This window comes from Aulonocara sp. 'chitande type north' Nkhata Bay, linkage group LG2 (genome assembly GCF_057382095.1).
Source record: "Aulonocara sp. 'chitande type north' Nkhata Bay isolate Kocher_YH1m ecotype deep benthic linkage group LG2, A_spYH_male_GT1.1, whole genome shotgun sequence".
NCBI lineage: Eukaryota > Metazoa > Chordata > Actinopteri > Cichliformes > Cichlidae > Aulonocara > Aulonocara sp. 'chitande type north' Nkhata Bay.
The window spans coordinates 17,337,902-17,364,685 of record NC_141345.1 but is presented as its reverse complement, the minus strand read 5'-3'; the positions used below and the strand labels follow the sequence as shown (position 1 = coordinate 17,364,685).

The 26,784-nt window shown below is 42.3% G+C and overlaps 3 protein-coding genes across 5 annotated transcripts; 1 reads left to right on the top strand and 2 right to left on the bottom strand.

Annotated features, from left to right (window-relative positions):
• Nucleotides 1-594: 594 nt before the first annotated feature.
• Nucleotides 595-10,260, bottom strand: gpr137 (G protein-coupled receptor 137). The gene is made up of 8 exons (XM_086306255.1): nt 9,527-10,260; nt 7,784-8,260; nt 4,292-4,326; nt 3,942-4,182; nt 2,996-3,145; nt 2,775-2,900; nt 2,085-2,203; nt 595-1,970 (listed from the first exon to the last, which is right to left on the bottom strand). Exons 2-8 carry the CDS (start codon nt 8,162-8,164, stop codon nt 1,874-1,876), a joined length of 1,149 nt encoding a protein of 382 aa, XP_086162381.1. The 5' UTR covers nt 8,165-8,260; nt 9,527-10,260; the 3' UTR covers nt 595-1,873.
• Nucleotides 9,433-20,899, top strand: pld7 (phospholipase D family, member 7). 2 transcript variants are annotated; one of them, XM_086306234.1, is made up of 12 exons: nt 9,433-10,047; nt 10,530-10,631; nt 13,052-13,948; nt 14,160-14,347; nt 14,456-14,636; nt 14,740-14,854; nt 14,942-15,069; nt 15,628-15,831; nt 16,929-17,068; nt 17,383-17,548; nt 17,644-17,743; nt 20,432-20,899. In XM_086306234.1, the coding sequence occupies exons 1-12, from the start codon at nt 9,937-9,939 to the stop codon at nt 20,626-20,628; spliced, it is 2,529 nt and encodes an 842-aa protein (XP_086162360.1). In that variant the 5' UTR covers nt 9,433-9,936; the 3' UTR covers nt 20,629-20,899. The 2 variants fall into 2 exon arrangements, with proteins under 2 accessions (XP_086162360.1, XP_086162369.1); XM_086306243.1 differs by lacking the exon at nt 9,433-10,047 and adding an exon at nt 10,092-10,342.
• A 675-nt stretch (nt 20,900-21,574) lies between these two features.
• On the bottom strand, nt 21,575-24,951 carry smim19 (small integral membrane protein 19). 2 transcript variants are annotated; one of them, XM_086306269.1, is made up of 3 exons: nt 24,656-24,934; nt 24,371-24,495; nt 21,575-22,113 (listed from the first exon to the last, which is right to left on the bottom strand). In XM_086306269.1, exons 1-3 carry the CDS (start codon nt 24,787-24,789, stop codon nt 22,037-22,039), a joined length of 336 nt encoding a protein of 111 aa, XP_086162395.1. In that variant the 5' UTR covers nt 24,790-24,934; the 3' UTR covers nt 21,575-22,036. The 2 variants fall into 2 exon arrangements, with proteins under 2 accessions (XP_086162395.1, XP_086162404.1); XM_086306278.1 differs by lacking the exon at nt 21,575-22,113 and adding an exon at nt 23,383-24,177 and having other exon boundaries at nt 24,656-24,951.
• Between the last annotated feature and the right edge of the window lie 1,833 nt (nt 24,952-26,784).

The following is a 26,784-nucleotide window of genomic DNA, read 5'->3' as shown; positions in this document are numbered from 1 at the left end:
TGTTAGGCACAGACTGTATACGAAAGATGGCTGCTGTACTATCACACATCAGCTTGTAAAGTGCTGCTTGAAGCGTTTGGTTTCACGTCTTGGTGGTTTGAAACCAGAGGCCTGCACTACAAAGCAGAATTTTGGCTTATCCAGATAAATTTGGGGTTAACCCTGGTTTTACTTTGTACTGGGAAACATCTGCATCATTGCAAACCCAGTCTGCTCCAGTGCAGGTCAAATGGTTCCATTTATTAAGGGAATAAGATTATAACATTTTTTAAAACAGCAACCCATCATGCCATGATGACACATGTCAGTGACATTACTCGAGGTTCTGGGACTCTAGAAATAAAGTATTGATTCTATTGTGCTAGTATCAATCCAATAACCATATCAGCACTGGTATTAATAGTATAGATATTTGGATTGATCCATCCAGCTCTACTACTAGGACCAATAATTTACTAAATTAATTTCATGTTTTAGTCTATTAGCTGAAACTAGTCACTGAGCCCAAAAATGATCAGAGGGCCATTTTCCAAGACTTCAGAACATCTTTTTGACAGCCATTGTCATCGCCCCCTGCTGGCCATTAAAAAGAATGCAGGTTTTAAAACACTTTAATGCTGACTCCACTTTCCAAACTCATCTGCAGCTTTGTTTTCTTTTTCATACAGTCCATGGTCAATATTCATCCAGATAATTAATGGAAGAATTATTTAACATGCATCTTTAGTTAGGTGTTGGTCATGTTTTCAGACTTAGTGGACTTGATATTTGTGATGAAAACCCCAAAGCAGTTGCGGACCCTTACACTGAAGCACTAAGTAATGCATGTGGCACAGTGAGTCTTTTTAGATTATTATTTTTTATCAGTCAACAATTACATAAAAGACAAAAGGAGTCCTGAATTTCAAAGAGCGAGTCACATACCCTTCACAGTAACAGGGCTAAAATGCATAACAGCACCACTGTAGATACAGAATTTCTACCACATAGATTTTCTGCTCAGCAACATGCCCAGCAGGTTTATTCTGATGTTGTTATTGGTCCGTAGCATGGACAGTACATACCTGTCACGTGGATAAGTCCAAACCACAGGTGAGTGACAGACTATGAGGAAGTTGGTTTTTTTGCATAAAAGTCGCAAAGGGTGAGTCGCGTTTGATTTCCAACTCTAATTACAGGTAGACCCACAGTTATAAAATAAGTTAAACTTAGAGATCCAATAAGGACTTCAGTCAACTTAGAAATATTTAAACGATGCAACTTTTTACAGACATGGGAGCAAACACTGGCCTTTAAAAAAGATGAAAGAAAACTATACCAGCAGCAGTGTACAGGCCAAGGACATCCCTGGTCTTAAAACAGTACTTAGCTGCAAACACCAAAAAGAAACAGTCTGTCTACAAGACAAACGATCACATGTGAGCCTGTAAAAAAAAAAAGTCGCTGTTTAACTTCACTGAACTTAGCATCGACATCACACCGACAGGAATGCAAATGAGGCCGCGTGTGCCATCCTCTTCTTTGGAAATGGCAAGGGTCTCTCCAAAATTGAACAATGGCATGTGTGTGAAGTCAATCTGTGGCTGTAGCTCAGTATGATCTTCATGAGAGAGCAGTACTGGCCAGTTTAAGTCAGTTTGGTCTGTTTCTACATAGCTTGTTCCCTTTAAATGAGGAAGAACTTTTTAAATACAGTCTCTTTAGAAAAATAGAAGGTGCATATTCACTGTTTGGTGATGATTTCCTGAGACTTTTCAGTGCAAATTTGCTCACACAGTGAGGGACTACTGGCTGTGAGTGTGTCTAGGAGAGAGAGCGGCTTGTCTTTGAGATAAATGTCATCAAGGAAACAAGAACTCGGGGAGGGGGGGGGTCAGTTTTGAGGAGTGGAATACAGAGTGTGGTGCTGGTGGTTCTGGTCTGGAGGATTGTTGGCAAATAGGAGCGGCGCGGTCTCTGATCCGTACCAGCTGTGGGGGAAAAGCAAGAAAAGAAGAAGATGAGAGCTCTTCTCACACTTCTGAAACCCTGTGATCAGCTTTAAGGTAATGACCTGCGTGTATCAGATTTTGTGGTGCTTGTACCTTATGTTTGAATTTGAACCATTGGCCCATGGAGCGGGTATGTCCTCATCGCTGCCTTGAGGGTCGTCAAAGAAGTACGGCCGAGGCAGGACCCTGTTGTTTATAGCCATGATGCTGTTCTGTGAGAATGAGATGAAATAATGTTTCGAATTAAAAATCCTTTTCCCTACACACAAGGTCTTGAATAATCGGGCCCTATGTTATCTTAAAAACCTCAGTGTACCATATCACCCCATTAGAGCACTTCGCTCTCAGTCTGCGGGCTTACTTTTAGGTTCTGTGGTTACTTAAAAGTAGAATGGGAGGAAGAGCATTAGTTATAATTAATCTCTGGATCTCTTCCACAGCGTGTCTTCTGTTCTGTCTCCCACTTTTGAACCCAACCGGTCACAGCAGATGGCTGCCACTCTGAGCCCGGTCTACCAGAGGGTTCTTCCTGTTAAAAGGGAGTTTTTCCTTCCCACTGTTGCCAAGTTCTTGCTCACAGGGGGTCATATGATTGTTGGCGGTTTCTCTATATTACTGTAGGGTCTTTACCTTCCAATATAAAGCACCTTGAGGCGACTGCTGTTGTGATTTTGCACTATTTTTTTGAGTAATAAAGCAGTAAATAATTGTATTTAATACAGTCTCAGGTGTCATTAGTAGATTTTTAGTTCGGGACATTACTTTCACATCCACTAGATTTACCTCTTGAGCAGGCCGGCGAACTCTGAAGATAAGGATGAGGAGGCCAGTTGGAAGCAGCTCCCACATGAAGAGAATGGCACCGAAGACCAGGTAGTCCCTGTCGCCGAGTTCACTCTCCAAGTCCGCCTTAAAACAAGTAAGTGCAGAAAGTGCTCTTTAGGGGCACCTTAATTGTCCAAAGTTGTTAAGCAGACATGAAGGCTTTGGTACTGGATCCTTACCTGGTCAGAGACATTATACCAATCATAGTTAAAGGACTCCACCCGATACTTCTGGGACAGAAACAGGACGGTCAGGTTGTAGCAGGCTCTGCTGGCAAACAGGAAGATCACTGCTCCTCCCAGTGCTGCTGTACGCCACACTGTGGTCCCCTGGTCAGGTTAAAAAATAAAAACAAAGTTAGCCTGGAGTACTGTCAAAATACAGACATCCCCATCGCTCTTTATGGTAGTATCCTGGCTTTTCTGTGTCCAGCATCACATTTTTTTTCTGGCTATGCTCAACATTGCTTTCATCCATTATATCACTCAAGTAATGTTGGATCCTACAGTTCCCATAATGCATCTCAGTGCTTATTACACAGATCTGTTACAGACATTGGTGCAGGTTGTCTGTGATCCAGGTTCTGGTAGTTTTAAGCACTTGAGCTGAAGGTAACTGGACTTCTTTGTAGGCTCTCGTGAAGACGTCTCACCTCTCACCTGAGGAAATGTCTTTTGTGTAGCTAAAAAGGAGCCTCGCTGCCTTTAACGCAACACCTAAAACGATCTGTTGGAGATATGTAGTGTAGCAGCTCAAGCTGAGATAACCCCGATGATGTCAAAGTGATGTCAGTCCCGTGATCTTCTCAGACTGGAGACATGACACGCATTGTTTTTCCAAGCAGCTCAGGACTAAACATGAGTTTAATCATGCGTGTGCTGCTGTTAAACTTGGCTCGGTTCATCAGGGCTGGCTCAGTACCACTTCTTCATGTTTGATGCTGATACTGACATACTTTGAGTAGATACCACGAGATTTCCTTTCTTAAACAGCTAGCTTGTCTAGACACATCTGAGCTGCAGATGCATCGTTCGTTGAGTATAAACTCCAGTGCAGTGAAGTCAATAGTGAGTGCAAGATTAGCATATCCCTATTTTTCTCTCTGGGGAACAACGTTGAACACACCCTGCTGATCAGGTGGATGCTGGCGGACCGCGAGTGTCGGGTCAGGAGCAACAGCGTGGAGGCCAGCAGCACTGCTTCCAGGATGAAGAGCAAGTCGTTGACCACAACTCGAACCAGGACTAGATTCCAGGTGCGCTCTCCCCTCTCGCCATCGCTGGTTCGTTCCCCGAGTGCAGCGCACACCACGTTGACGCAGAAGAAGATGGCGTTCAGCGCACCGTACAAACACCTTGCTGCCCACCTGAGGAACATACATACAGGGGGTCCAATCGGGACGATTAGGGCTCATAACAATAACGTAACGAGGCGCTTTTCTAGATTTAACAACAGGAAAATGATGTAAAACTTACAGCCCTCTGTCCACTTCTCTCACTTTCACTAATACCTGCACAAAGACACAAAGACACCCACATAAACATAAAGACACAAAGAATGCATCCTGCTCAAAACACAACAGGCTTGATTAAGATCTGATGGGGGCAGAACTGCAGGTAACACAGCCGAGTAAAATGGTAAATGGCCTGCATTTGTATAGCGCTTTTCTAGTCCCTAAGGACCCCAAAGCGCTTTACACAACCTGTCATCCACCCATTCACGCACACATTCACACACTGGTGATGGCAAGCTACATTGTAGCCACAGCCACCCTGGGGTGCACTGACAGAGGCGAGGCTGCTAGACACTGGCGCCACCGGGCCCTCTGACCACCACCAGTAGGCAACGGGTGAAGTGTCTTGCCCAAGGACACAACGACCGAGACTGTCCAAGCCGGGGCTCGAACTGGCAACCTTCCGATTACAAGGCGAACTCCCAACTCTTGAGCCACGGTCGCCGCAGTCCTTTTATACTTCTTTGAAGTCTGTGGCACGAGCATAATAGTCACAAGAGCTGTTAGCCTTTTTTTTAATACGATCAATTAGAAGGAAGTTGCGTGAAAGGGAAAGGAGCTACAACATCATGTTTCACAGTAGATTACTTGAACGGCTGCACCAGGCTCCAGTTTAAAATGAACAGTGGTTATTTTGAATTGTGAATCATGTAAAGACCAAGAATAAAAATGTGGCGCTGAGATAGAGCAGCTTCGAACATTTTGAGATTAAATCAGTCTTTTTATGAACAAGGAGAGAAACCTGGAAAAATATTGGCATGGCAAATTAAACAATTGGAAGTGCAGAAAAATATAACGTCGATTATAAACAACAAAGGGGAAATGATAATGGATCCGACTGAAATAAACAAGGAGTTTAGAAACTATTATGAAAAACTTTATGAATCCCAGGATAGATCAGATCAAAACTCCAGAAATGCGTTTCTGGATAAAATAAATATTCCTACTATCGCTGACGATGTAAAACAACAATTAGATGCAGAAATCATCGAAGAGGAAATAAGCAGGGCAATTAACAATATGAGATCAGGTAAAAAAGCTGGACCAGATGGATTCCCAATTGATTTTTATAAAAAATTTAAAAGTAAATTAATGAAACCGCTATTGGAAATGTATCAGGAATCATTAAGCAAAGGAAGTCTCCCTAAATCAGTAATAGGATCACTAATCATTTTGTTACCTAAACCAGGAAAACCGAGTAATGAATGTGAAAATTTGAGGCCGATAAGCTTACTTAATTCTGATTTTAAGGTGTTAGGTAAAATATTAGCAACACGTCTGCAAGATATTCTCCCCTCAGTAATTCAAAGAGATCAAAACGGTTTCATATTGGGGCGCCAAGGTCTACATAATGTAAGAAAAGTCTTTAACATTATAAACGGACTAAACAATTCTTCAGAGAGGGCCTTACTCTCACTGGATGCTGAAAAAGCATTCAATAGGGTCGAGTGGCCTTATCTTTTTGATGTTCTGACTAGATTTGGTTATGGAGATGTGTTTCGAAGATGGATACAATTATTACACTCAAATCCAACTGCTGAAATCTTGACAAACAAAAATATCTCTAAACTAATAAGGGTGAAACGGGGATGTCCACAAGGCTCACCGATAAGCCCACTGTTGTTTATATTAGCTATAGCCGTACGTTCGAGTTTATCATTGACAGGAATTATGGTAAATGAAGTAGAACATAGGATTTCGTTGTACGCAGACGATGTAATAGTATATCTCTCTAAAATAACAGAATCTATACCTGCTCTGCTTAGATTGATAGGGGAGTTTGGTCAAATATCAGGTATGTCATTAACAAATCTAAATCATCCGTTTTATTACTAAATGAAGAAGAAAGGAAAAACCCACCCATAGTAACATCTCATTTTAAGACAGTAAAGGACTTTATGTACTTAGGAATAATGATTTCGCCCAAATTAAGTGAGATCGTGGAAAATGACTATGAAAGACTTTCTAAAGAAATAACAGAGATAGTGGACAGATGTATCCACCTTTACCTTTATATTTTTTCTCAGACACAGCAATAAACTTGATTAAAAAGGCAAAAAATCCAATGGTAAAGAACATGGTCCAAGTGTTGTATGGTGTAAAAAGATATATGAAGGAACCTGTTGTATTGTCACAGTTTACACCGATGTGGGGAAACCAGGATTTCAGACCAGGAAGAGAGGATAAAGTTTTTAGACAATGGTCAATTAAAGGACTACAAAAAATCCAAGATTTGTATGCAACAGATTCTCAAGATATTTCCTTTGATATGCTTAGACATAAATATAATATAGATAGAAAGCAATTTTTCAAATATCTCCAAATTAGAAGTTACATTCGAGCAAATCAAAATAATACCTGCACCAAACCACCAAAATCAGAATTGGAAGACATAATTAGCAAAAGCAGTTCAAAAAAAGGGGCAATATCAGAAATATATAAATTGATTAGGTCCAAAACATCTGACAATTCGTTGGGAAGGTTGAACGCCTGGAAAAATGATTTAAAGAAGGACATATCCACGGAACAATGGGCATTGGTTTGCGCAAAAGCTCATAAACAAACTATTAATTCTAGACTAAGGTTGTTGCAATACAAATGGTTAATGCGAATATATGTTACTCCGGAAAAATTAAATAAGTACAACTCTAATATTCCAGACACTTATAATAAATGTAATGAAGATAAAGGTAACTTTTGGCATTGTATTTGGGATTGCAGGAAGATAGGATCCTTTTGGGCTGCAGTAACACAAACTATCAAACAAATATTATCCAAAGAGGTTGTTTTGGATCCTGGCTTCCTTATTCTGGGATTGTACCCAGAAAACATGAGGTACACAAAAAGTGACAGAATGTTTATTGATATGGGTTTGTTACAAGCAAAAAGATTAATCACACTAAAATGGAAAAAAACAAGGGAACCGAGTATCACACAGTGGATAAAACAAATGATGGTGGCTTTGCCATTGGAGCGGATAACATGTATACTGAAAAGGAAATTGGATGTTTTTGAGAAGGTGTGGAGACCATTTGTAAATTTTGTAGAAGGATTTGTATTATCTGAGGAGGACGAGGACTGAGGGCAATGACATTTGATTTGGGATAATGACAAATTTAGGCCTTTAACGGAGTGACAAATCTGACGACTTTGTTGCTTTCTTTTTGCTGTCTGAGAGGAGTGTATGTTCATGTAGTATTTAGAATGTTGGACTGTTTGCAAGTCATTAAAATGTAAAAAATAATAAAGATATTGTTGGAAAAAAAATGTGGCGCTGTAGCTGAGGACACATGATCCACTGTAAGGGGCTCTTGTGTTTTCCTCTGACTAGTTTTATTTGTGCTTTTATCACCACGGCTGTACCAGAGCAACTCTTTTTACATTCTGAGCAACATTTTCTAAATGACACAAGATTTTTAAGAACGTTTCCCCATCCACATCCCTTCAACCTTACCTGAGTGAAGTACAGGTTAATGAGGCTGAGAGTGAAAAACTGCAGGCAAACGGGGAAGCAGTAGAGGAGCCAGAACACTGCAACGGGGAGGTGGTTGGCTTGCAGGGCATCATGGAAGTAAAAAGAGAACAAGGTGGTGCGAAGGGCAGCCCACAGCAGACAGAGGTACAGGAAGCCGCTCTGGTAGCTCCATCGCTTGTGTCCATAGATGTAGAGGAGCCACAGCTGCACGTACACCACCACAAAGAGCCCGGCGTACAAAGTGGTGTAGAGGACGGTAAAGCTAAGCTGGACCGAGGGGGCGACAGCAGGACGCAGGGGGGCCGGGGATGGCGAATTGGAGGAGTTGGCAGGAGGGGTGGCTGTAACTGGGGCTTCCATTGGACTACTGATGTGATTAAATAGCTGGCATTGTCATCATCATCATCATTAGAGAACCAAAGCTTATCTTCTCTGTCAGAGGGGATTACATGAGACCTGAATGAAAAAACAAGAAGTTAGAAGATGGGGAAAAAAACAATCTTGATAACACAAATGTGATCAGAGAACCTATCCTCAGTGTCACCCCTGTGTACCTTGATCATATCCCTTCACACAGTAGGACAGTGGCCTAAAATACACCTCCATCCTTTTGTGTGGGCTGTTTGATCAAGAAGAATGATGAGAACACTGCATGTTATCACACGCAGCGTTCTCATGTGATAACAGGCCCTCTCCAAATCACTTGCCTCAGGTGACATGCAGGCACGTTTACAACTACTGTGCTTGTAACAGAAATCATTACGAGGAAAAAGAAATAAATATATCCTCCTGAGAACTAGCTTATTCATTTATGTCCTCTGTAATAGACATTTGTTTTTGGTCTACATCTTTTGATTATTTGAGCTACCCTACTAAGTCCTGATGTACTTAATAGAGGACATCCTGGGCTTTCCATTAATATCTCATGTGTTTTCCTGCCTACAGGGCAGGGATAGCTCAGTAGGTAGAGTGGTGGCCCCATGATCGGAAGGTCGGGGGTTCGATTCCCCTGAACAACTACCCTGAGGTACCCCTGAGCAAGGTACCGTCCCTACACACTGCTCCCCGGGCGCCCAGTGGCTGCCCACTGCTTCACTGAGTGAATGGGTTAAATGCAGAGAGGGATTTTCCCCACGGGGACCAATAAAGCACACTTTCTTTCTATTTTAGCTTCAAAGAGGCAGAAAAACACAAAAAAGTTCAATGGGAAGATGATTTTTTCCTCGGTTTTCAGAACAACATACTGCAAAGTAGATCAGTCGACCAAGTAGTGGCCTGTGTGGTCAGTAGTGTCCAAGCCTTTGATTCATATTGTAGTACTGTGATATAAAATATCTAACCTCGAAAGAAAAATCGAATCCGATTTCCACAAAACTATATCTTTTCAATCAGTCATGCAGTTGTTATTAATGATAACAGCAGAACATTAAAGCAGCATAACACAGTAACAGCAACAATCGGCCACATTCTGTCACACTTCCGTTATGTAATTGATTTGCTTTTATGCTCTTGAGGTTCCTTTGAGCTTTACAAAAGCATAAACAACCGGCTGTTCCGCTCAGGGTCTTCAGCCACAGCCAGGCTAACTGAAAGTAACTGTGAGCCAGCGCTAATGTGAAGTGTTGCTACTGCCAGCGGTCAGAGGCCGTCTGCTTCCTCATTAGAACCATAAAACACGCAAGACACCCGCAATAATTTATTAACAACAAAGACAGCGCTTACCTTTCGCGAGCAAGGACTCCTGGGATGTGCAGCCGACGACGGTAATCCCTTTTTGGTTTCCGCATTGTGTGACGTGAGTCAAGACTTGTGGGAGGAGCCACAGTTTTGATTTCAACCGCCAATCAGCGAAGACAGGAAATCGCGGTTTTTTCAATTTGTTGTTTACGTATGGCGTGAAGGTAGGTGCATTCAAATCAATTTAAAGATTGTTTACACGACCCAATCGATTTGTTTTTAATAAATGTGAGTATATCCCAAAAAATCAACTGAAGCGTAGCTTTAGCGGGTGTGTCGCTGAGCTCTCCTCGGCACCGCAGACAAACGAGCCCGCTGTTAACGCTCCGCAGCGTCCGTTAAGCCTCGAGTCACGAAGGTGCTGCATTATTAAAAAAAAAAAAAAGTGCTCCAGGATGCCCATGGTACTGCGATCCAGAAAGTCCCTCCGCCCCGGCGAGGTACAGTTGCCGACACCGACAGCCAGGAGAAGCTCCAGGAGCAGGCAGGAGAGAGCTACGTACGAGGTGGGATTTCTATTACTCAGCCTTTCCTTTCCGCCTCCTCTTCCTCCGCTGCTGCAAACTTCATCGTGGGCCACGTAGCTCACTGGCTAACGTCAACGGCGAAGACGTTAGTTGGCTAATACGTGTAGAATACTTAAGCGAGGATTATAAAGAGGCCGTACTGCTCTTAAGTCATCCAACTTTACTGCTTTAGTTTTTTTTTTTTTTACCGCAATAAATATTTGCTTAAGCGGCTAGCATTGTTTTAGCTAACTCCGCGTGCGAGCCAAAACTTAGTTAAAGGTCTCTAATCATGGTAAGTTTTTTTAACTAGCTTAGGATGTTTATATGTGGTTAATAACAAAAAAATACCTTTCATATTATTTCCTTCCCCTTTTCTGTTACTTTAATGGTTAACACACTTAATGCAGAGTGCACGCAGCAACTAGTGCTTTATTCCATCGCTTGTTAACGTTAACGGTGTTACCGATATCTCCTGTCAGGAGTCAGACGAGTCAGACTCTGAGCTTGTCCTGCTCCAGGAGGAGATGGAGAGACGTGAGGCTGAGCTGGAGGAGGAAGCTGCTGAGGAGGCAGATCTGACGGTAGGCTATAATTCACCTACAAACACCCCCCTTTCTCTCACTTTCAGATATTGTTCTGTGCACGCATGATGTGGGGGGAGGGAGCAAAGCAGAGCCACCTGTGAGGCCTCCTGGGTGTGGCAGAGCTCCTATTTGCACAGCCCTGCAGTATAAATATCCTGCTTTGTGTCATTGCAGCTGAATAAAACCGCTTCCGGGAAATACTGGCAGGCCAGTGCGGAAATGTCTCAACCTCCTTTGCCCTGCTGGCAGAGAAGAGAGCTGTTGCTTATTTAGTAATAAACAGAAGATTGAATAGTCACAATCAATACTGGCTTATATCTATTTTCATCTCTCTCTTAAATATCTCATATCACCCCAAAAGAGCACTTTGTTCTCAGACAGCTGGCATTCTTGTGGTTCCTTAAAACTCTATAAAACATTCCCTCTGATAAAGCTAATAGTTATGCCTGGATCAGGTGACCCCCGAACCCTCCCTTAGTTACACTGCAATGGGCGTCCGCTGCTGGGGGCCACGGTGCACCAAGTGTTTTTTCTTCACTCAACCTGTGTTTATAAACCATTCTGCATTTAATCTTTAGTTATTATTAGTCTCTGGCTCTCTTCAGCAGCATGCCTATTGTCTCGTCTTTTTCCCCTTACCACCAACCAGAGAAGCTGCCCCTCCCTGAGCCTGGGTCTGCTGGAATTTTCATCCTGTTAAAAGGGAGTTTTTCCTTCCCACTGTTGCCAAGTGCTTGCTCATAGGGGGTCGACTAATTGTTGGGGTTCTCCCTGTATTATTGTAGAGAGAAGACCACAGTATAATGCACCTTGAGGTGACTGTTGCTGTGATGATTATATGAATACAGTTGAATTTAAAGTAAATGAATATTGCAGAATAGTAGAGTATTTCTGTAATTAAAATAAAGGCAACTGTAAAACATGAAACTTGCTGGGTTCAAATATATCTGGAAAAGCTGAAGCCTGGGGTCTCTCTGGATACTCGGACATGCATGTTGGGTTAATTGGCCGTAGTTGCAAATATGAGTGTAAATCTGTTCTGTCTCTGTGTGTGAGCCTTGCCACATAGACTGGCAACCAGTCCAGGGTGTACCCTGTCTCTCACCCTTTCACAGTTGGGATTGGCTCCTACCCAACTGTGACCCTAAACTGGATTAGCAGAACAAAACTCATCTGTTCAAATCTGCATATTCACTGTGAATCCACTGTTTGTTCATTTTATCTTGTGCTTTATTTTATTGTTCTTATTCTGCCATTGTTTTACTAAGTGTTTTATCCTATTGTAAAGTGTCCTTGGGTGACTTGAAAGGCGCTCATAAATAAAATGTATTATTATTATTATCATTAAAATGCATGATGATGCTGATGCCAGCAGCACATTTTAAAAACGTGTCTTTACCACTTGTGCATCGTCAGCTCTTTTGATAAAAGGGAGGAGACAAATTGCTGTTTGTTTAAGACAGAAACGTTCTTCCAGGCGTGATTGTTTTACAGTTTCTGTTCTCAACAGTTTGGGGAGGTTGTTTTGTTTCATAATGTGCCAGTTTTCATGAAATGGGTGACACTGATTAACTACAGCTGGGTCACTTTAGCACCAGGTCTCACTTACTATACGGGAATGCATATATGGTTTGACATTGTCTTCATTGTCTTTAATAAGTGAGGATCTTTCTGGAAGTGTAGATCTGGGGAGCCTGGCGGCTGTTCCTGAACATGTTTTGCAAATGTGCTTGGCTTTCAACAGTGTATCAAAGTATCGTTTACATTAATGCAATGACCCAGTGCAATGAAGTGACCCATTAAAATCAGTGCAGGGGTTTCAATGTTGTGGCTGACGGGTGTAATATGAAGTATGTTTGGAAACGCAGGTACGTATCTAAGTGTTTGTTTGTTTGTAGGGGGCACTGCTATATATTTTACTGGCAAGTTAATGTAGCATCCATAAAATGTGACCTGTAGAGTGGCCACGCCCACTTTTGGACCACTGGGCTGTCAGTGTATTTATGAAAATGAGCAGGCAGAGGTGGAGCAGAGCAAGGCTAATGTTGAGCACTGACTGCCATGAGAATATCAGGTCAAACAATGCTGTAGCCACGGTAAGGCTCGTGTCATGCAGGTAAACAAATATTAACAAGTCAACAGCAGCCACGCACCAGTCAGGAGAGCTGCTTTAAATGGGTGTAGCTAGTCAGTGTGGGAGCTTTGATGTTGACGGGAGCCAGCGGGAGCAGGAAGACTAAGACTGGAAAAGTCTCTCAGTGATTCACTGCTAGCTTTTTAGATAGCCGTAGGTGTTACGTTTCCTTTGGTGTGTGCCATGAAGCTATTCAGAATCCCTGCTTCATGTGTGTGTGTGTGTGTGTGTGTGTGTGCTACATGATTACACAGATTTATAACAGATATTTCATCTTCCTCAGGATCTGAAGGATTGCAGTGTTGTGCTGGACCGTCTCCAAGCTGACGAAAAGAGTTTGAAAAAAGACCTCGAGGAGAAAGAAGACATGAACCGCAAAGGTGGGAAACCAGTCTCCAGAATCCCAACTTTCCAGAAGCGACCCGCTGGAGCCAGTCAGAGCACGGAGCTGCCGGTTCCCAGAAAGGACACTCCAGTCCATGCTCAGCCTCCTGAGAAACTTGGAAGTCTGGAAACTTCAAAGTCCAAGCCGCCTGATCCCAGAGAAACAGCGCTCCCCGCGCCATTGTTCCACACCCCCAAAATTGGCTTCGAGGCTCCTTCTACATTCAGCAGGACAGAAGTGGCTCTTGCGACAGCTCACGGCCCTCTGATTGCTGCTCAACCTGTTCACTCCCCTCTTCTGACTGCAAGCCCCCGGCCTGCTCTCAGATCAGAGCAAGTCAAGAGCAAAACCTCAGAAACCACCCCAGATGGGCCTACAACACATCTGCCACGCGAGAGCTTCCCCAGCAAGATACCCTGGGAGGAGCCAGCGGAGACGTACGACCCCGCAGTTAAAGACAGGATTCTCCTCACTCCATCTGGAGACTCTGAAAAGTCTGCAGAGATCTTTCAAGCACCTGAGGACAGCCAAGTGGAAGCTATAATGGACGAAGAACCTCCATGGGAGACAGAGCCACTGAACACAGCTGGTTTGAGGGACAGTATATCTTCATCAGAAGCTGAATGTGAGGATGAGTTGGCTGGTGAGAGATCAGAGGAAGTGAAGGAGGATCGTAAACCACTCATAAGCCAGTCAAAGTTCCCAAAGCTCGAAGAGAAAAAAGCAGATCCCGACTCAGACGCTGCTGCAGCACCAAAGACGCCCGCTAAAGTGAAAGCAACCAAGTCAGCCAAGGTGAGTTATGTCACTGTTTGAGACTGAGAGCTTCCACTGGCGTCTGTTTCCTTGATCGTCTCAGCTGAGGCATATTTAGGAATTCTTCAGAATTCTACCACTCCCTGCAGTAGCAGCTTTGGTATGCATCACAGTATGCTATGCTATGCTTAAGCTGTGAGTGTGATGTAGCCTGTTGGAGTGTATAAATTCTCCCCTTATCATCCTTCAGAGGTCAGGATGTCCCAGTTTTACCCTCTTCTGCTTCCTGAGCACCACCTTGCTGCTTCTCGGAGGGTTCTCTCACCACGTGTGGCACTACGGGCTTCCCATGTCCGTGTCCCAGCTCACGGCTCAGCTGGAGCTGCACTGGCTGGAGGGCTTTGGATTGTTACCAGAGCCCTGTAGCACTGACTGTCGGTAAATGATATCAGCAACTGGATATTTTTGAGTTATTTATGTCAGAAATATTATATTCACCTGTCAGGATTAACTAATGTACTGCTGAATGTGGTCCTTGTTGTTCAGAGTGCACCTGGTGGAAAGCATTCCTGTCGGTCTCTACCAGTCTTCCCCCTCGTCCAGAAAGAGCATCGCAGACAGCTGGCTGCACCTGCTGGACAGAGCCAACAGCTCAGTCCACATCGCCGCTTTTTATTTCACACTGCGGGACAGCGATCTGGGCTCGCACGAATCCTCAGACTCTCAGGTGAGCACAACCACCTGCACACTCAGGTCTCACAATGCGGCACATCAGATGGTTGTACCTGAAGCTTTAAGCCTCTGAGCTAATGGCCTCGCATGATTCTCAGGGAAGAAAGGTCTTTGAGCAGCTGATGAAACTTGAATCCAAAGGTGTAAAGCTCCAGATCGCTGTCAACGCCCCCCAACAGTCAAATCACGACACAGCCGACCTGGCTGGGACAGGTAAGAGTGCCAGGTTTGTGTTTCAGAATAGGACGTTTAAGGAATTTCAGCATTAATTTCCCATGCTATTTTGTTTTTCCGTTGCAGGTGCAGAGGTCAGAGAGGTGGACCTCAAAGCCGTTACTGGAGGCATCGTCCACACCAAGCTGTGGGTGGTTGACCAAAAGCACTTCTATGTGGGCAGTGCTAACATGGACTGGCGCTCTCTAAGCCAGGTATGGTGCAAACTCCTAAACTATTATATATAGGTTGTATAAGAGATGGATATCCTCACTAATCCCCCTGTTTTTAGTCGGGTAATGTCAAGTAAGAAGTCTCCACACAACATTTTTAAGTGGGGCAGGGAGACAGATCCGTCCCAGCTTAAGTACATTAGTGTCAACAGAGTGCAGGACTGATGTCTCATGGTTTTTGTTTCCTCTGTGCTGTCATAGAGAAGAAATATTTCTAATATGGTCAGCTCTGTCAATGGGCACAGAAGCCCCGCTCAGCTGCTGATTTAAACCCTCTGTTGGTGAGGGGCAGCCAGTTAGACGTAAACTGGGAGAGGCCCTAAAAGAGCAGCTACACCAAAGCCCAGCATGAACTGTGCAAAGCTGCTTTACTGGAGTCCATGAATAAAAATACAGAGTCCAGCTTTAAAACCTGAAAATGATACATTTCCCTTTAGAAGAAGTAATTACATCCCTGTATCAGCCCACACATCGTGCATACTAGCACAGTGGCTGTGCTGTGTCAGAGCTAATGCAGACTGTGGACTCTCTTGAACAAAGGTGAAGGAGGTGGGTCTGTCAGTGGAGGACTGCAGCTGCCTGGCTCAGGATGCCTTTCGGATCTTTGGGGTGTATTGGAGCATCGGCGGTGTGATAAACGGTTCCCTGCCTCCGTACTGGCCCGCTCGCCTCTCTGCCCTGTCGAGTTCCCAGAAGCCCCTGCATCTGAAGTTCAACGGGGTCCCTGCTCAGGTCTACCTCTCTGTGAGTATCCTTTCAGGAGGAATCCTTTTGAGTTCTGCTGTCATTTTACAGGAACTGTGTTGCATCGATTGCTATTTGTTTTATAGACACAGGCAGATGAGTCTATGTTACGTCATCATACTAAATGCTCAATGACAAACAGATTTATTCCCAACACTGAACGAATGGGAATATCCTAACATTTGATCAGGAATAAACAAAAAAGACAGACAGCTGCTGTCTGTGGTTTGTTTGGAGTCTTTTAGTCAGTGAGAGAAACATTAAAACCAACATCTTTGTTCATTATTATTTTAATTTGCTGTTCTTTTCTAAATCTGTACAGATGGTGCGTCTTTAACTGCCTTCTTTTACATCATGAATACACATTAGTGGCCCAGTGCCACGGGAAGCCATCCCTGTTCATGCCATCATACTTCAGATCATAAACCATTCCAAGCCTTCTCTGTGGTTTTATCTTCTCTTCCAGTTTCTTTTCTTTTGTCCTTCGGTTGCAGGCTGATCTGAGCTTCCCTCGTCCAGAGAATGCTGGACCAGGATTTCTGGGGCTCGTTCAGATTTTTGTAGATGTTTGTGTCTAATCTCCCCTTTCTGTCTTTGTTACGATAGCTGGTTTGCATGGTGTACTGAACTCTCTGCAAGATTCCTCTTATGTTCGACTTGGATAATGATATGCTTACTTCTGTGCTTACCCCTCTAAGACTGATGTGCTCTCGGGTTTTCTTTACCATGAAAAAGGAGTCTGCAATCACCAGGGCACTATTTTTTTTGTAAGAATGTAAAAAAAAGTGTAGGTTTCATAGAGCTCTTGTATCCAGAGCTCCTTTAGCTGCATGTTGTGGGTTCACAGAAACACCAATTGCACTCTGGGACTTTTACTTTGGTTTAGCCCCCTGAAATAAATTCATCTTCATAATGTAACTATGCCCTGAATATGTTTTGGTGTAAAGCTAAAAAACAACATTTGTATGTTTGTCTGAAACTGCTTTTGCACCATTCCAATCTCAAGATAAGGACATCACTCAGCTGTCACAGGCTTTTCTTCCTCCTGTGTTGGCTCTGTTGATCATCATTGCTTCTGCTGTGTCTGTTTTCTGCAGAGCGCCCCTCCACAAATCTCAGCCCGTGGCCGCTCTGACGATCTGTCCACTATTCTGTCTGTCATCAACGATGCTCAGGGATTCGTTTACATCTCTGTCATGGACTTCCTTCCACTGTCTCAGTTCACGGAGCCACTCAGGTACACTCCACTCACACAGCTGCACTGTTCATGTCATTTAATAGCGATTCTTAAGTTAGTCAACCTTAATGCAAGACACAATCAGAAATTACTGTTATGCTGTTAAAAAATGTTATGTCGACTTACTAAAAAGGTAAAAGATTGGCTTACAAAGCAGCCTCTCATTAAGATCAAGTACACACGCTCAGAGAGCATTTCAGGAGGAAGAAATTTGCTCGTTCTGCTTCTACCTGCCTGCATCAAACAGTAAAAGTGCTGATGTGTCTTGTGGAAGCTGTAGAGCTTTAAAGTATGTCCTGGTCTCTCATTTTCAGGTTCTGGCCCGCCATCGACATGGCCCTGCGTGCTGCGGCGTGCACCAGAGGCGTGCGAGTCCAACTGCTGGTCAGCTGCTGGGAGCATTCTTCTCCTGACATGTTCATCTTCCTGCAGTCCCTGCAGGTGCTCAGGAGGAATCCACTGACGTGCGACATTGACGTGGTACGTTTGAAGATTTGATTTTTCTTTTCATGAAACATTTTAAGTCACCGATGACATGGCGGATTCTAAAGCAACGTTTTTTGTATGATCTGTAGAAAATCTTTACAGTGCCTTCAACAGCAGAGCAGAAGAAGATTCCCTTTGCACGAGTCAACCATGCCAAGTACATGGTTACAGACAGAGTGGTCTATATAGGTATGCTGCCAGCACTGGCTACATTTTAACACTTTTTAGCTCCTTTGAACTGTGAAAGGCAAAATTTAACAGCATAAGGTGTCCAGCTTTTAACATTTAGTAGGTAATGTCTGTAAAGTGGAACGATTATACTCAATTTCAGCTCTGTTTCTGTTCTTGAACTTTCCAAAAGTAGCTTTGCATTCATCACCAGTGTTGGGACTAACGCGTTATTAAGTAACGCGTTACAGTAACTACGTTATTATTGTGGTAACGAGCACGGTAACTAGTTATTATGCCAAAACCAGGAACGCGTTACTGGGATTTAGATAGGGTCGTTACTCGTTACTTCGTGTGGTGGCTATCACGGAGTTTCCACAGATTCAATAACATTAGCAAGTGGTGGAGGGCAGCAGGTGGATGAAGGAAAGGGGAGGCAAGAGGAGAGACCCGAAGCGGCCGCTGGTCCGAGAGTGTCAGGTGAACTGAACTTCAGGTAAGAAGTTCAAATCAAATCAAATCACTTTTTATTGTCACATCACATGTGCAGGCACACTGGCACAGCACATGCGAGTGAAATTCTTGTGTGCGAGCCCCACAAGCAACAGAGATGTGCAAACACAACAACACAAACGAGCAAAATACAAGAATGGCCAACCTGAAACTAATAAATATATGTACAATATATAATAGTGTATGCATTTCTGGATGTGTATACTAAATATTTTCCTACGTGTGTGTGTGTGTGTGTGTGTGTGTGTGTGTGTGTGTGTGTGTGTATACACATTTTTATAAATTAAATAGTAAAAAAATAAAATAAAATAATAATAATAATAATAAAATATATAAAATATACAGAGTTGAATATGTGCAAAACAAGTGGCATTTATATACAGTGTTATGACCTGCAGTCCATCTGGGTCAGATATGAACCAAGTTTAGTTGGAGTTTATTTTCGTTGTGCTGACTTTTTCGTACTGCGTGCTAGCTAGCATGACGGAGTTTCTATACAGCTGGGTGGTGCTATGTTACTGATGTTGAACTTTATTTTGTTCATAAGGTTAATTATTAGAGTTGCCAATCGTCCTGTAAAAAACGGAATCGTCTCGTATTCAGAGAAATTATTACGCGTTTCGTATTTAGGTGAAAAGAAACACAGTTTGTCCCGGACTTCAGCTACAATGAAAAAGACACAAAGCTGGAGTTATTCTGTCTTTGCTGCACAGCTGCCTCTTCTTCTCTCATTCTCTCACCCTCCCTCTCCTGTTTCTGCTTCAATCGTAAAACTGATCAATGATCAGCTGATCGGCTTTTGTCTCTTGTTTATTTATCGCCCACTTTGCGCCAGAAAGAGGAAACCATGTCGCGCTAAACAACAGCAGCACGTTTAAGCTTGATCAGCTGTTGTTAGAATTTATTTAATATTAATTTCTAGTATCAGCTGATGTTTGCTGGAGCCACAGCTGTAAATCTGCTGGTCATGATGTCGGTTTGGTTATGTGGTGAGATGGAAGCATGAAGATGAAACCAGGAGATGTCCTTACTGAATCACCAGAGCTGTGATGGAGAAACAGGTTTACCTTTAAGGTGACATGAATGAGTTGAAGGGAAGTTATGAACTGTTTCTGAGAGACAAATAACACCAGGATCCTTTTTGTTACTTAGCTGACAGCTGGTAACTGTGCAGGGGCGGGTCTAGCAAAGTGTTGCCTGGGGTCCATGTAGGGCATTAAAAGGGAGAGGGGAAATACTTTTTTTTCTTATTCTCATTTAAAATGTCTAGCTTTTAAAAAAAATAATTATCTGAGTCTTACAACAAACGATTGATAGATTGATACATATATACCATCAGAACAGTGTACATCACTGTCACAACAGTGTTTATTTTCATTCAAAGGCTTTATGATTTTTCCTATAATGGTGGGCCGGTCTCTAGTCAAATTCCCCGGGACGATTTTTTTTGTCCCAGTCCAGCTCTGTAAGCAGCTCATCTGCAGTCTGGGGTTACCTACATCTTCCTATTCAGAAGGCAGAATTTCCGAGTTCTGAGTACAATCGAAAGCACCACGACTGCAGTTTTTGTGTTGGATGTAAAAAGCGAGGATAGAATGGCTAGGATAGAATCAGGCGTGGGATTTCTCTCGTGGAAGTGTGCACATTATTTTTTCCTTTCTATTGGTAGGTGGCACAGTGCACTTGTGGCAAGTAAGCAAGCTAGAAGACTGGCAGTCTGGCTGGGTGTCCAGTTACGGAAGCAACACATTAACAAGAGAATTCTGAGTTAAACCAAAGTTACTTTCCCTAGTAACTAGTTACTCTGAAAGTAACTTGAAGTAACTGAGTTACTTTTGATATAAGTAACTAGTAATGTAACTAAGTTACTAATTTAAAGTTACTTACTCAACACTGTTCATCACATATTGAGTCTTAGTGCAGCGCTTCATCCTCTAATTGTTTTAGCTGCTCTCCTTGTAAAGCCATCCTCCACGGTTTAAACACCAGGTGGGCGGGGCTTCTAAAATGACCATATTAGGTATTTCCAATCTCTGTCACAACATACAGATCTAAGAGTAAAAAACTGTCTGATCACATTGTTTTAAACTTGTGTACGTGTGACAGAAAGTATAGAAAAGCATTCGATAAATGGAGACTGTAGCTCTCACCCAGAGTCTCCTGTGGTCCAGCTTGTTAAACTGCTTCTCTTCACAGGGACGTCCAACTGGTCAGAAAACTACTTTGCGTTCACGGCTGGCGTGGGCTTGGTGGTGAACCAGACGGGCTCTGCTGTTAAACCGGGCCAGCAGACTCTGCAGAGCCAAGCAGAGGAGCTGTTCCTCAGAGACTGGGGGTCTGAGTACGCCTCCACGCTCCCCGTTGAAGACGTGGACGTGTGCCCGCGCCATTGAGGGAATCAAAAGCGCATCGCATTTAGAAGAGCTGTATGCTTTCTTGCTGCTACTACTTGAACTTTATTGCATCTATGCAGAATCCGCTGGCTGTTTGTTTTATTGCAGTTTACCGACTGGCTGCCTTTTTTCTGTATATAGTTGCGTTTTCAGAGCACATTATTTTGTTTTTTTTTTTATTTCTCTGTGGTGTTTTTAATATTCTGTCAGCAGCTGAAATATGCTGACAGATGTGACAAGTGTGTTACATTATAAATAAAACAACATTCTGGAGACCTTTAAGACGTCTTTTCTCTGGATTTTCTTACAAAATCTGAACTTTTACAACAGAAAAAGTCTGAATACTACATAACCAACACGTGTTATTTTATAAACTGAGAGCTGTCAGCACAGCAGTAATATTCCAACTCGTTGCACACTTTTAAGCCATCAACATAGAATCATTTTATTATAATGATGATTGTGTGAAATCAGCTACAAAATCATAATGGTGTTCCACAAAGTTAAAGGTGACCTATTGCAGTTTCAAAACAATTAGCTTGGTATTACGTACAAGCTTTCACCTGCAGCCATTTCAAACAAAGAGCTTCAGGCTGCTTTAAACACTTTCAAGCAGGCTTTTCTACTCTTGGCTCTGTATGATGTCAGAGAGGGGACACACCTAATATGGTAATCTTTCTGGATTCCTCAAGAGCCCTTTCTCTTTCTTATGACATCACACCTCTGGCTGTGAGCGCCAAAGCGCCATCCTCATGCTGTTTTTAGTTTATGAGGGGCAGCCAATCGGATGAAAGCTAGCAGAGAGTTTATTTCAGTGGATGAACTGAGGAGCTGTACCAACAGCCTGTTTCAGACAAACGACTCATTTGACCCGAGAATCGTGTTACTTTTTTTTTTTTTTAACAGGACTTTCCACAGTGAATCTGTGCTGTCTTAAGCTCAATGCTAGAAGGAAAAATCTTTATATACGTGAACTGAAGCAGCTATTTCAAAACAAAACCCACAGAGATCCAGATGATGCATTTACAAATAATCTAACTACTAACTTCAGGTTTATGTGCCTTCATCTTCACATTTAAGAATCTTTTCTCTGCACACATCTGGGAAAAAAGAAGAAATGGGATGAACCATGTACAGCCTGTGTCAGTGTCGAACGCTGCAGTTCCAGCTTTAGCTCGTCACACCTGCTTAGTGTCACTGTTGTGTGAGACAGCACACCTGCTAGCTGCCAGCTGTACAAAAGCATCCACAGCTTTGTTTTGTAGCTGTGGAGCAGCTCCACGTGCACAAATGAAACGTCAGACGGTGAATGAAGCAGCAAGGATGGGTGCAGATTCTTTTTACACAAACTCTGCAACCATCCCAGTCCTTTCATATCCACGGGCAGGAGAAGCTTGAAGACGGGCTCTCACTCCATGGAGAGCTGCACACTGTCTGACTGGCCCTGCTGATGTTGTTGCTGCTGCTGCTGCTCAAACTTCCTGGCTAGAAGGCGAGACATGAGACAGACGGAGAGTTACTACAATAAGCAGAAGATCTACAGGTCGTCCAGCAGGCTTTCCACACTCTTGTGAATGTTTTATGCACCATTTTGAAATGTTGAATTAATGTCTTTATTAATGTGAAGGAAAACATTACACAAAAGAGCCACCAGATAACTCAGTTTAAAAAAAAAAATCCCCACTTTTCCCCATCTAACGCAGCCCACACTGAGCCAGCACACACAGGCTCGACTACGTTAGTATCTGGTTTCACACTACAGTGATTTCAGGTTACTTTTTTGCTCTTTGTTTGGTAAATACGACTTAAGGGGAACAGATTTCTTTAAAAAAAAACAACAACAAAAAAAAACATAAGGACAAAGATAAAGCAGAGTGTTTCTGTTAGAGGAGTTAACTGGTGGAACAGGTGCAGTTTATTTTCGTTGTTTAAAAATAGAGTATTAGAAAAATTATAAATCAAGAATGAAAAGAGCAAAATAATAACACTGAAACTCTTGGTTGTTTTGCTTTGATTATATTAATGACATTTAATTTAATATAGTTACTTATCTAAGGTGGAAAGTTTTTGTTTTGTACATGAGCTGCATGCTGAAAGATCTTTTGTTAAAAGGGTTGGCGTAATAAGCATATTCGGCCAATACCTTTTGATTAGCCTTGTCTCGTGCTTTCTTGCTTTGTGGTAGATCTTTATTCTGTATTCAGTGAGATATTTGAATGCTAATAAATAAATCAATAAAATGAGTCTGCTCAGCTCAATAGAATCTAAACTCTGGGGTGTGTTTTAGAATTACGCACGTGCTACAGAGGCTCACTGTAGACAAGTAGGGGAGGCATGATCGCAGAGGTTTTACCTGGAAAACAAAACCTCTAAGGCTGAAAAACAGTCTCACTCTCACACACACACACACACACACACACACACACACACACACACACACACACACACACACACAAAAAAACCCAAAAAAAACAACAACTCAATATCAAACCTCCGTCTGGCTTCGTCCAGCCATAGCCTCACCAGCAAGCACAACCCAGTGTAATGTTGTGTAGTGTACACACACACTGGACTTTCTGGACTTTGGTTTTGCACAACACTGGTCACTATATTCTTCATTTCCGGTTAATACTTGTACAGCTGCTGTTATTGTGTATATATTTATTTATATTTAGATTTCTTCATACATTCTTATATAGTTCTATATTGTGTATTGTGTATTTTGTTGTACAGTTATTTTATTTTCAACTTTAATTTATATATTTATCTTTATCTTATTCTTCCCAGTTAAATTTACCCTTCATTCTAATTTGTGTTGTACAGTTATTTCATTTTTAACCTTAATTTATATTTTATTCCTTCCTAGTTAAATTGACCCTTTTTAATTTTTCATATTTATTTCCTATCTTATTCATAGCCTTTTCCTTTTTTGTTTTCTTTAGGTCACGAGCAGTTGTCCAAGCATTTCACTACATATCGTACTGTGTATGACTGTGTACGTGACAAATAAAAATTTGAATTTGAATTTAATGTTAAAGGCTTTGCCACACAATATTCACTGACTTGCTGTGCAACCTTATTTTAGTTCAATAAAGGCAGCATCTACAGTACTGTGCAAAAGTCTTGAGCCACCTACCGTTTTGCTTCAATGGAGACAATTTCTTGTAATTTCTTAAAGTTGTTTTGACCAATTAAAACACTATTCCTTGGACATCACTTGCATTGGTCCAGTCTTTGTACCATATCGTGTATTTATTTATTCATTTTTTTGTTAAGCGACTTAACACTGACCTACGAATGATCCAAGCATATAAAAAGGCATCTTACTCATGGATGACTCCACTTGGCAAAGAACCAAATTTTAATTGTATCTGTTTTAGGAGCATCCTTGTTTTCATTTCTTTAGCTGAATCTAAGGGGGAAAAAAAGGTTACAAATAACAGTGTGGTCGGCGTAAAATAGTATTTTTGCAACAACAAGGCGATTCCCACAGAGAGGTTAGCTGAAAACATGGCGTATCTCGGCGTGGTGTGGAGTGGGTCCTTGAATCTTGACAAGTAGAAGAGGGAGAGAAAAGTATGAAGAGTATGTAAAAGAAAAGGGGAAAACCCAGACCCGACCCTTATTTCCCATCTTCCTGGTAAAGTAAGAGGAAATTAGAAGCGGGTCAAGACTTTTGCACAGTACTGTAGCGTCAAATCGAGTTTCACTGCAATCCACATCAGCCCACATGCATCCTCACCCAGAGAGTACATCTCCAGCTGCTGTCGCAGGCGGACCTTCTGCAGGCTGTCGTAGAAGTTGGGCTCCGGGCTGCTGCCCGCGGTGGGAGGCAGAGTGAAGATGCGCATGATCTTCCTCTTGTTTCTAAAGCGTACGTAAACAAACAGCGTCAGTCTGTGCTCGTTATCCGCAAACAACTAGGGGAACATCATCAACGAGCACACGGTTTGACCTGTAACATGTTAACCTGCCAAACCAGTTATTTACAGTCGTTATGAGGTAAGGTTAAGAAACGCGTCCTTACTTTCTGGCGTACATGAGCAGGCCGAAGCTGACCAGGATCACCAGCAGGTAGACATTCGTGGCCTCGTTCCACGCTTCGTGCACAGAGTAGTCTATGGAGTCGGGCTCGTTTCCCAAAACTCCGTGAGCGCCCATGGAAAATGCGGAAACTGCCACCAAACTACACGGAGAAACATCCAATTTTGAAGCAAAACCCTCTAAATTAGCCCCGTTAGCCTACACGTCCTCGCGAATCCACTGTGTAGTGTAAACACTACGTCACATCAGTTCTCTTTTCTTCGTTGCTCCTCTTCCGGTTTAGACGCACTGCTGCCCCCTACAGTCCCAAATCTTATCAACCCAGTAAAAAAAAAATCAATTCTGAAATTAATTCATTGATGCAGGTTTGATTGGAGAATTAAATTAATTATTACAGCACAAAATGTTTTATTTTATTCTGTGTTGTTTTTTGGGTCCTTTCCTGTTATTTGTCCTTCCTGAAGGGAACTTTACAAGCGTGTATTTGTTTTTACTTGTAAGATAAGATAAGACTTTATTGATCCCACAACGGGGAAATTTTTGCGTCACCTCAGCTCAGGTACAGATATGAAGGAAATACAAAAATACAATTAAGTACAATCAATGAAAAATAGTAAGATAATACTATATACAATGGTAGCATACACAGTATGTGATTATGGATATAGTTGGAAATATGGAAGACAAACTATATAGCTTGGAAGGTCATGGAAGGTCCATTATGCATGATTGTTCTATATATTCAGATTCATTTTGGTGAAAATCAGGTCAGCATCACCCCAAATGTGCAAATCAGTAAAAGCTATATCTTACCCACATATGTTATTTTACTCATGAGCACAACTGCAACAGGAGGAAGCAAATAATGAATGAGAACTACTAAAGGTAAAAGCACACCGATTTCCAACCTCCAATCTGTTCATCCATTTATGTGATGTCACAGGTTGGGTTTTTTATTTTTTCAGCCCTGCCTTCTCTCTTTTCTGAATCTTGAGACCAAATAAGTATGTCAGTTTGCCATCTTACAGAATGCCGTTTCATAAAATATATCTGGAGGACAGAAGAGACACACAGGTGTATGTTTCTGTAGTGGTTGTTACCTTTGCTGTATAGAGGGAAACAAAAAGCAAAAAGATCAGGATGGTGATCCAACTTTCTGGTCTTCACCGTTTGAAAGTGTGGCAAAAATCCAAAGGATATCGTTCCATTTTACAGAATGGTAAACTTTTCAAAAGGAACAATGAGAGATACCAGGTGCCGCACTTCTTTTAACTGACACGTGTTGAAATGAGGCTCCAAAGTAAACATCTCTCATCACTACAGTGATGCTGACTGACCTCCTTCCTCACCTCCTCTGCTCCTATCTTTGGTGGGAGAGACTCAGACTGGCCGGAGGGGAGGCAAGGAAAAGAACTGAGGATATACAGACTGACAAATAACAATGGCAACAATGTTAGCAGACCTGTTCAGCCTCTGGAAAAAGCTGCTCAGCAGCATTAAGTGAGTTAAACAAATGCAAAGTAAACTGGGATGATTAATATGTCTCACATGTATAAAATCTAACTGAATCATGTAAAATCAGTTATCCATTTGTAATTAAACCAATCTGCTGCACGGCACCAACTCAGTAAAATTTAATTTTAGCATCATAAACATGGCTCAATCAGCATAAAAGCACTTTAGGGCATTTAGGGCATACGGATCTGTAGATGACAGTGTGACAAAGTGGAGGAGCAGTTGCAATGCTCTCCATTTGTCCCATATGTGTTTACCTTTTTTTTTTTTTTTTTGCACATTGTACACATTGTACACATTATTCCGTTTCTATGTATTTACTATGTTTTGCCATTTGTCAAGTAACATTGCTTCACTCACTATCCCGGGTTTGTTTGTGTAAGCGTTTTGTTGCCGGCAAATCAAACATTCTGCAAATTAAGCTAAATACTCAGTTACATGTTTCTTTATATTTTATTATGTTACAGATTAAGTCATTTGTTCATATTTACTTTGCTTGTCTTTTCAGTCTTCATGAGGGTCAGGTGTGAGGAAACGCCTGCCTGGCATTTCCTCATTTTAAAGTCCTGATGATGTCACATATGACATCAGCAGGTC